General features: G+C 57.0%; 1 protein-coding gene across 2 annotated transcripts in view; it reads right to left on the reverse strand.

The window, feature by feature from the left end:
* Positions 1-8,922, reverse strand: part of Card14 (caspase recruitment domain family member 14) — a 23,701-nt gene extending 14,779 nt beyond the window's left edge. For both annotated transcript variants that reach the window (XM_048797512.1, XM_048797508.1), the window contains exons 1-6: positions 8,790-8,922; positions 6,290-6,519; positions 4,579-4,716; positions 3,710-4,035; positions 1,466-1,633; positions 427-546 (exon numbers count right to left, since the gene is read on the reverse strand). In XM_048797512.1, the coding sequence (XP_048653469.1) occupies positions 427-546; positions 1,466-1,633; positions 3,710-4,035; positions 4,579-4,716; positions 6,290-6,500 (963 nt within the window). In that variant the 5' untranslated portion in view covers positions 6,501-6,519; positions 8,790-8,922. The remainder of the gene's footprint in view (positions 1-426; positions 547-1,465; positions 1,634-3,709; positions 4,036-4,578; positions 4,717-6,289; positions 6,520-8,789) is intronic.
* Between the last annotated feature and the right edge of the window lie 529 nt (positions 8,923-9,451).

A 9,451-nucleotide genomic window follows, 5' to 3' on the forward strand; every position in this document is an offset into this window, starting at 1 on the left:
AGGTGGTTCCAGAGGGAGGAGAGTGGACTCCTGCTGGTTTCTGCAGGGGGGGGGGTTAGGGTGTGACAGGAGCCCTCCGGAGCTCAGGCCCGGCAAGCACGGCACCAGGTGGTGTTTAGCTTGAAGTTACAATTTCCCCCACCCGGCCTCATCCCCTCCCACGGCTCCTTTCTCCCTGTTCTTCCCCCCATTAAATCCCTGGCTGTCACTCTGGCCTCCCCAAACCCTAGAAATCACCCTGGACTTCAGTGACTCTGCCTGGCCGTAGCCTGGGCTTGACCTGGCTCTGACCCAGCATCGGATAGAATGTGCCAGCAAACTGGGTAAGCAAACCCGACGGCCCAGCAAGGACGAGGAGCCCGTCTTCCCACAGATGCAGCCTGCAGACCTGGGGTCACCGGGTCCCAGGGGGCTGCTGCTGCTCACCTGCTTCCGCTGCCTCTCCGCGGCCGCCGCCCGCTCCCGCAGCGAGTGGATGCGGTCCACCAGCTCCTGCTTGCTCTCCAGGGCCTCGTCCAGGTTCTGCTCCAGAATGTCCTTCTCTGCCTGGTGGACAGAGAGGCCTGAGCTCCCCAGGGGCCCCGGCTGGGGAAAAGGCCCCCGGCGCAGGAGCCCTCGAGGCCAGGGGTGTGGAGGGGGGTCACCCCACTACTGACCACCAGGCAGGAAGAAGCTTCGGGAAGGCCCCAGTCACATTTGGGAAAAGACGTTTCAGTTCTAATGCTGCCTGGTCAAGGAGTCAGAGGGAAAAGGAAGCTGGGGACGTCTGAAGGACAACTTCTTTAAGTCCTTTGACCTTCTCCTTCACACACTGAGCTTGAAGGAGGGACGAGCCGAAGGGTGGGCTCAGCACCTTCCAGAAGGAGCCCAGAACCATGGCACATGCCAGGCTGCATGATGGTGTGCCAGGTGGCCGGTGGTGTTTATAGAGGGCATTTCTCACTAAATATCTGCTTTTTTTTTTTTTTTTTGATACAGGGATTGAACTCAGGGTATTCGACCTCGGAGCACATCCCCAGCCCTTTTTTTGAATTTTATTTAGAGTCAGGGTCTCACTGGGTTGTGTAGGATCTTGCTAATTGCTGAGGCTGGCTTTGAACCTGTGATCCTCCTGCCTGCCTCCTGAGCTGCTGTGATTTCAGGGGTGTGCCACTGAGCCTGGTTCCTTTCCCTGAGACTCAGAGTTAACCCCCTCTTTTGTGACTGGCTCAATCGACTCCAATGCAACATGGCAGCGGTGAACGAGGGAGCTGGACCTTCTAACGGCCTTGAGTCCTGCCAGCGTCTGCCCGGCTGGGGAAGAGGAGGGAAGCGGCGAGAAGGTGGCGGAGGGCTGTGTGGCTGGGGCACAGCCCTAGTCCAGTGTGTGCCAGGCCTGGGTCCACCCCCAGCACGCACACACATGTGGACAGCCCCAGCTGGTGCCCAGGGGAGCAGCTGACCCTGTGGAGGGGGCGGAGCCTACCAGGCTGAACGTCAGCGAGCGCAGTTTCTCATTCTCCTCCCTCAGGCGGGCCAGCTCCTCACCGCCCTCCTCCAGGTCATCGGCCATCTTCAGGGACCTCTCTCGAAATTCCCGCTCACAGGACGACACCATCTGCACCCGCTGCAGCTCCTGCTTCGCCAGGTACAGCTGTCCAGGGAGGAGGGCGAGGACGCCAGGTGAGCAGCTTCCAGCCAGGACGGGGGCCTGGGGGCTTCTCCAGCTGTTCACACGCAGGGGTCCCCGCCGGAAAGGCAGCCAGAGCTCGGAAAGTGAGGGGCCATCCCAGGGCATGGAGCAGGGCGCCCCCCAGCCAAGACCACTGGAAGAGGGACCCAGTCTGCGCCAACAGCGGGTGCATGAGTTGGGGGAGGGGAGGCACCTCCCGTCAGGAGCCAAGGCCAGCGGTTGCCCAGGCTACCACCACGGCCAAGGCTGGGACAGGCTGGCGAGTAGGGGACACTTGCTGGTCCCCAAGAGCCTCCCCAGATGGCCTGTTAGTTGCAGGGGTGAGAAAGAAATGGCGATTCTGTCATGCAGGAAGCGGGCGGCACCTGACCAGATGGTCAACAGCAGCAGCCCCTGACGGGCGGCCAGCAGCATGCCTCCAGGCGGTACCAGCAGACCCAGCAAAGGTACAGAACCTCAGACCGTCTCTCGGAAACAGGAGACAGACCCCAACTCTGCCATGAAAGTATCAGTAATCTTCAAAATCATCGCGTCCCCCCAGGCCCAGAAGGGCTGTGGGAGGTTCCAGACTGAAGAGGCTGCGAGGCAGGACAAGCAGGCGCACCGCCTGCCCCTGGCTGGAGAGAAGTGCCACAGGGGACTGACTCCATGTGGGTAAGTGAGGGCGTCAGGCCACAGGGGATGAAAGACCACATCGATGCAAATTAACAGAAAAGAGAGCTGTGTGGTTACATAAGAAAACACCCTGTTTTTAGGAAATACACTTTTCAATGTTTGGGAATAGAGGGCCATGGGTATGGGCTGGGGATGTAGCTCAGTGGCAGAGCGCTTGCCTCACATGCCTGAGGCCCTGGGTTCGGTCCCCAGCACCACGTAAAAATAAACAAATAAAGATATTTGGCCCATCTACAACTAAATATATATATATATATATATATATATATATATATATATATATATATATATATACAAAGGCCACGGATATAACTCTGAAGTTGGGGTGTGTGTGTACAGACGGCCCTTATGAACATAAGGGCATGAGGTATTCTCTGTACTATTTTATTTTTTTTTTAATATTTTTTGAGTTGTTGATGGACCTTTATTTTATTTACTTATTTGTATGCGGTGCTGAGAATCGAACCCAGTGCCTCACACATGCAAGGCAAGTGCCCTACCACACTGAGCTACAACCCCAGCCCTCTCTGTACTATTTTAATTGTGGATTTTTTTAAGAATTAAGTTGGAGCTGGGGATGTGGCTCAAGCGGTAGCGTGCCCACCTGGCATGCGTTCGGCCGGGTTCGATCCTCAGCACCACATACAAACAAAGATGTTGTGTCCAGTGAAAACTAAAAAATAAATATTAAAATTCTCTCTCTCTCTCTAAAAACAAAAAGAATAAAGTTGAAGTTATCTCTAAATAAAAAGTTAAAATTCAAAACTTAAAACAAACACCTGGGGGCTTGGTGTAGCTCCCTGGTAAAGCACATGCTTCACATACTTAGGTTCGAATTCTAGCACCAACACAAAATAAAGCAAAAATAAAGGCCAAGATCACAGGATAATCCTCAATATTGAAAGACCACTTATGAATCAATAAGAGGACAGTCTCCCAAGAGAAAGTGAGCTGAAGGCACTGCCCTAACCCAGAGCCAGCGGAGGACAAAGGCAGGTGACAGAGATGTCACTGCACTCCTGGGGCAGTGGTCAAGGTGGGTCTTCTAATCTGGGTCCCAGCATAGCCAGACCTGCCTCCAGATGCTGTGGTGGGCAGCTCACACCAGGCCATCCAGGCCACGGGGAATTACAGGGCAGGGCAGGGCAGGCTCGTTGCCGTGCGGGCTCAGCACAGCACCTCAGGAGGCCCCTGGGAGAGCTGGGATCCACTTCCTGGAGGGCCTCAGTCCAGGGTCTGGGCAGGGAGGTGTGCACAAGGAAGAGGTCTCCAGGCAGGCAGACTGACGGGTAAAGGCCCCAGGGTGGGCAGCAGCAGAGTCAGGCTGGGCCCACCACCCGCAGCGAAGGTTGTCCCTGCTACCTCCTCCTGCAGGCTGCGGCCCCGCGAGGTGGCCATCTCCTTCTCCTGCAGCGCGTTGCTGTAGTGTAGCGAGAGGCTCAGCATCTCGTCCTTCAGCTTCAGCACCTCGTGGAAGTGGGCACTGAGCTCCCTCTTCATGCGGCTGTGGTCGGCCTCCAGTTGGCACAGGCCTTCGGCACGGGCCTCGGCCAGGCCCAGGCGCTCCTGCAACCTCTGGCACTGCCGCAGCACAGCATCCCTCTGGGCCTTCTCCTGGGCCAGCTCCTCCTGCAGGCTGCCGATGGCCCCCGCCAGACACTCGGTCAGCTTGGACGTCTCCATGAGGCCTGCGGGGTGGAGGGCAGGGGTGAGGCACTGCCACCTGGCCCGCCCCTCGTCTCCAGCCTCCAGTCTTTGCATCCCAACCCCCAGGCAGGCCCCGGCCCTAACCTGTTTGTGGTAAAAGCTTCCAGGCCTCCATGCACTTGGTATTGTGGTTAAATAAACAGCAGGGTGCGTTAAATAAAAGCAGGCCCCACCTTTACCTAGCCAGGTGCGCCAGGGTGCCACAGGTTCTGCTCTCTCTGCCTCTGAAAGGGCCTCTCAGCCCGTCTGAGATCTGGGACCCAGGACGCTGCTGTCTCATTGGCCTCCAAGAGAGGCCGGCCTGTGCCTCTCCCCTCTGGGATGCAGGTTCTCCCAGGGCTCTTACAGTGCTGGGTGAGTGAAGATGGACCTTGGGCCCTACAAGGTCCTTTTCCTGCCCATCCAGTGCATGGAGTAAGGGGTGCAGGGACACAGACCATGGCCTCCATCAAGAGGAAATTGGGGGAAGTCCTGTAACAGCAGTGTGGGGGTGCCCACCATCCAGACACAGGCCCTGCTCTCACCGCTGAAGTTGCTGGCATCCACGTCGGGCTGCAGCCCCGTGATCAGCGTGTAGACATCAGGGTTGTGGAACTTCAAGCTCTCCAGGAAGGCGATGGCGCCATTCTTTCCTCGGGTCTTCAGCAAGTCCAGCAGGTGCCCTTGGGGAGAGACCATCACTTAGCTACCAGGGCTCAGGGCGGGAGGACTGGCTTCCTGCAAGGGAGGGCTGAGCGGGAGTGTCCTGGACAGTGAGGACAGTGAGGAGGCAGTGAGGAGGTGGAGGTCCTGGGAGAGAGGAGCCCTCTCTGCTGGAGGCTCATGGAGTAGGTCCCTTGTGATGACTTGACCCCGCTCAGCTTAACAAGGCAAAGTCCACTTTTATAATCGCTGCTACAGCAACTCCAGAGCTCTGCCCAGGGTTAGGCATGCAGGGCGAGGTCACGCACAGACACATCTGGGGTTGTGCCCATAAATACCAAGGGGAGCCCCAGAGAGCCTTCAGGGCCCCCAAGCCCAGGCCCAAATCTCATATTTCTCAACTCAATTAATAGCTTGGATTCATCTACAAACCAAGAGGCATACACACCATAGCCTTAATAGCTACCACTTATTGCCTGATTTTATGGCTAGGCTTGGCAAAGAGTGTCTCCTCAATTGTGACTCGTTAGTTCTCCTAATGATCTTCTATGGTAAAGCCATTAGCATGTCCAGTGGGACAAGTGAACACAGCCTGTCGGACCACCGGAGTGGGTTCCAAAGACATCTGTAGTGGGCTCCCAGATATGTCCACCTGAAATCTTTGTGTGTGAATTCCTTTGGGCACACGGTCTGCAAATGTAACTAAGTTAGAGATCTTGGGGTAAGACCATCCCACGAGAGCAGGTAAGCCCAAAATCCAGGGACAAGTTTCTCATAAGAGACCCAAGGAGACAAGACACAGAGGAAAGACCCCTGTGAAGGGGGAGGCAGAGCCTGGAGTGATGGGGCCACAAGCCAAGGGACACCTGGAGTCACAGAAGATGGAAGAGGCGGGCAGGGTCCTTCCCTGGAGCCTCCAGTGGGAGCACGACCTGTGGCACTGATGTCAGACTTCTGGCCCATGAGCAGACACATCATCCAGTGTGCGTCTGTGGGTGCTGCTGGTGCTGGGGTCGGACCTAGGGCCTCACTCACCTCAGGCATGTGCTCTGCCACTGAGCTACCCTCCACCCCGTTGCTGGTTAGTGTCGTTGTCGTTGTTTTGTTTTGGTACTAGGGATGGCTCTGAGCTACACCCCAAGTCTTTGGTACTGGGGATGGCTCTGAGCTACACCCCAAGTCTTTGGTACTGGGGATGGCTCTGAACTACACCCCAAGTCCTTTTTATGATTCATTTTGAGCCTGGATCTCACCAAGTTGTCCAGGCTGGCCTTGAACTCGGGATCCTCCTGCCTCAGCCTCCGGAGTCGCTGGGATTACGAGTGTGCACCACTGCACCCAGCCCCATTGCTGCTGTTTTAAATCATCGTGTTCAGGGTCGGGTGGCCCTAGGGGACTAACAGTGTTCCCCAAGTCTGCAACTCCCGTCCCCCCGGTGTTGTGCAGCCTGTGCTCCCGGCCCTGCTGTTGGCCCTGCTGGAGGGCTTTACGGCTAGGGGCCAGGTGTGTGGCTCTGGCTGGGCAGGAAGAGCCCAGCTGGAGTCCAGGGCTGGGGGTGCTGGGGCCCAGTTGGCGGCGCGCCTCCGGGCTCACCCACTCTCATGGCGCTGTTGGTGAAGCGGGAGCTGTGCAGGACCTCCTCCTCGTCCAGCTGGCCCAGCACCTTGGCCTGGCGCAGGTAGGGGGTGAGGCGGCTGGGGCAGATGCTGCGCACGATCTTGTGGCGGTGGCTCTCCATCAGCTCCCACAGCGTCTCCTCGTCCAGGGACGTCAGCGTGGAGTCTGTGCGGCACAGCTCCGCCATGCCTGGGTGCTGCCACAACCTGGAAGGGGCACAGGAGGGCTGGAACCCAAGAACTGGCTTCAGGGATCCAGGAGGACGCTGCCCACGTCGTGGGAGAGAACAGCTCAGAGAGGGCAGGTTCCAGGCCAACCTAGGGAGACCCTGTCTCAAAATAAAAATTTAAAAGGGCCGGGGGTACAGCTCCGTGGTAGAGCACCCCTGGTTCAATCCTCACCACCAAAAAAAATAAAATTTAAAAAGGCCAAGTGACTACGGAGACAGAGAGGGCTCAAGCCAGGACCGTGCAAGGGTGGCTCCAGAAGCCAGAGGGCAGGAGGGCTCTTCCCAGGAGCCCTGCCAACACTTTGACCTGAGGTCTTGACCTCCAGGACTGTCAGAGAATAAAAGTCTGTTGTTTTAAGCAGCCCAGTGAGGGGCCCTGTTGTAGCAGCTCCAGATGCGAGGGCAGCGATACAGATGGCAGGAGAGCACCGCAGAAACAGACTGAGAAAGAAGCCCGAGGCCCTCGCCTCGCAGCTGGGGGGGGGGCACGGGCTTCAAAAGGCGAAGAAGCAGAGCAAATGGCGGGAGAGACATGTTCCTGGAGGGATCCCAGTCGGCTCCACCACTGGCCTCACAAGCCCCAGCTCTGTTTGCACAAAGTGCATCCAACCAGTCCCTGTTCAAGCCCCTGAAGACTGGCTATGCATGTGGCCCGCAGACCTTCCTGTAAAACCTCAACCTATGGCCCAGAGGTCACCTGCACCCTCCCCCCCAGGAACACGCCCTGGGCACCCTGGCTTTGTGGGTGAGCTGGGTTTACAGCTGTGTTCCTGCCGGGGTCTCTGCCTGCCCCGCTGCACTGACTCAGGTCAGCCCATTAATCCACCTAAATAACATAAGGACGTTTCTAAACTGCAGACTGGCTCAAGCATATAAAACAGGTCCTGCCCGTGATGTGCCCACGAACCCACGGTGCAGATTCCACACCAACATTTGGCACATCAGACTTCTGCTTAAGGAAATGTCACAGGGACTTGGAACCTGCCTTTGCTAAAGACACAGACTCCTCACCGGGGCCTGCAAAGGTAGGGAACTCGGCACCTCCGCCCCAGTTTGCCTCTGGCTCCTTTGCCCTGCCTTGCCTTGGATTCCAGGAACAACTTGCGTAATAGTATCAGACATCTGGACTGGTACGTTCCACCTGTTTTTAGGTTTATCTTCTTGGCCTATGAGCGTGGCACTAGGGGTGTCCCCAGGGCCTCTCGCGTGCCAGGCTGCACCCAGTCTGGAGGCATGTGGTGCTGACAACTGCAGCTCCGTATGACGGAGGCCCATTTGACTCTGACTGCCTCTCTGGCTTGGTCTTTTCCTTCTGAGTTCTCTTAAGCCACCCTCTTCTGCAGTCACTTTGGATTCAGGAACAAGTCTCACAGAATATCTTCTGACAAGAGGCAAAGCTATTCCCAGGCAACAGCAACTTTCTTTTTTGTGGGGTAGGGAGGCCAGGAATTGACCACATGGGTGACCTACCACTGAGCCACATCCTCACCCCTTTTGTTTCTAGATGGGGTCTCACTAAGTTGCTGAGGCTGGCTTTGATCTTGTGATCCTCCTGCCTCAGCTTCCCGAGCAGCTGGGACGACAGTAAGTTTGTTATCACAACAAAGCCCTGCATGACTGATCCCGAAATAATGATCGAACAGTCCTGACCAAGATCACCCTGTCTGCCAGGTCTGCGACCCCCACCTGTGCAAAACCCAACCCTTGGCCTTCATGTCCCTTCCTATAAAACCTCAATGTCCTTGAGCCCCTTGAAGCTCTTTCCCTGCCTCTGCCACCCTCAGGTCTTGGATTGGCGTCTTGGAGTGGGTAGCCCGGTTCAGTCCACTGGGACCCCCAGAGCCGGGCCTCTGCCCTGGAACTCTGGAAATGTGTTCACTCTGTTCCTGTTGAAGCTGAGCCTGGATTCAATATGCCAGGGGACCAGAGCTGGCTGAGCACTGTTCCTGTGGCTGGACCGCGTCAGCTGTCCTCCAGCACAGTGCTGTGCTGACCATCCTGGTGCATCTCTGGGCACAGTGGAGAGCATTTCTCAGGTCCATGATTCCCACTGTTTGATTCTCTTGTTTGGAACGACAGGCTGGACCAGCTGTAGCCAAGTGCTCACTGAGAGGCCTGCACCCTGAGCACACCTGGAAATCAGGCCACCAGCCCTTGCAGACTGAAAATGGACAAGGATGTTGGAGTCCTGCCTCTGTGAAGAGCCAGCAGCCCATCCCAGAAGCCTGGGCTGCAGCGGGTACTCACCGAGGGGCTGGGGTCTGCTTCTGCACGCACTCCAGGTGGTGGGATGGGGTCTGTCCCTGCAGCCACGGTCCCCAAGCCCTGGGCCAGGCGTGCTGCCGCTGGCTGCCGAGGGGATAGGGCTGGGCAGGAAGAGCCTGAAATCAAATAGTGCCAGATGACACTGTGACAGCTCTGTTGAACCACGTGACCTGCTCCAAAAGTCAAAGTTCAGGCACCAAAGACTAACACAGTGGGGAGAGAAGAAGAAAGTGCCAGGTGCCACTGAGTCACAGAACTCTCCCCCAGTGGGCACCAGCCCCGGGTCCATCCCCACAGCCCCCACTCAAACACACAAGGTGAATCTCTGCTCCAGGAACTCACAGGGGCATCCTGCCATGGCCTCCTCAGCCACTGAGTAGGCGGAAGCAGACTTCCAGACTGAGTCTGAGCTTTGAACCCTGGAACTAAGGAGGATGGAAGGCCACAGCCCTGACCAGTGTCAGAAGGCCTGCCTGGGGCCAGTTCCCGCTAACACCTCCCTCAAGCCTTCCTGTGCAGACGGGAGAAGTGCTGGAAGGGAGACCGTGGGGCCCGGGCCCAGGAAGAGGCCAAGGATGAGGCAGTGGGAAGTGGGTCAGAGTAGAAGAGAACAGGAAGGTGGCAGGAACAGGGATAAAAGGAAG

Source organism: Marmota marmota, unplaced genomic scaffold (genome assembly GCF_001458135.2).
Source record: "Marmota marmota marmota unplaced genomic scaffold, marMar, whole genome shotgun sequence".
NCBI classification, from domain to species: Eukaryota; Metazoa; Chordata; class Mammalia; order Rodentia; family Sciuridae; genus Marmota; species Marmota marmota.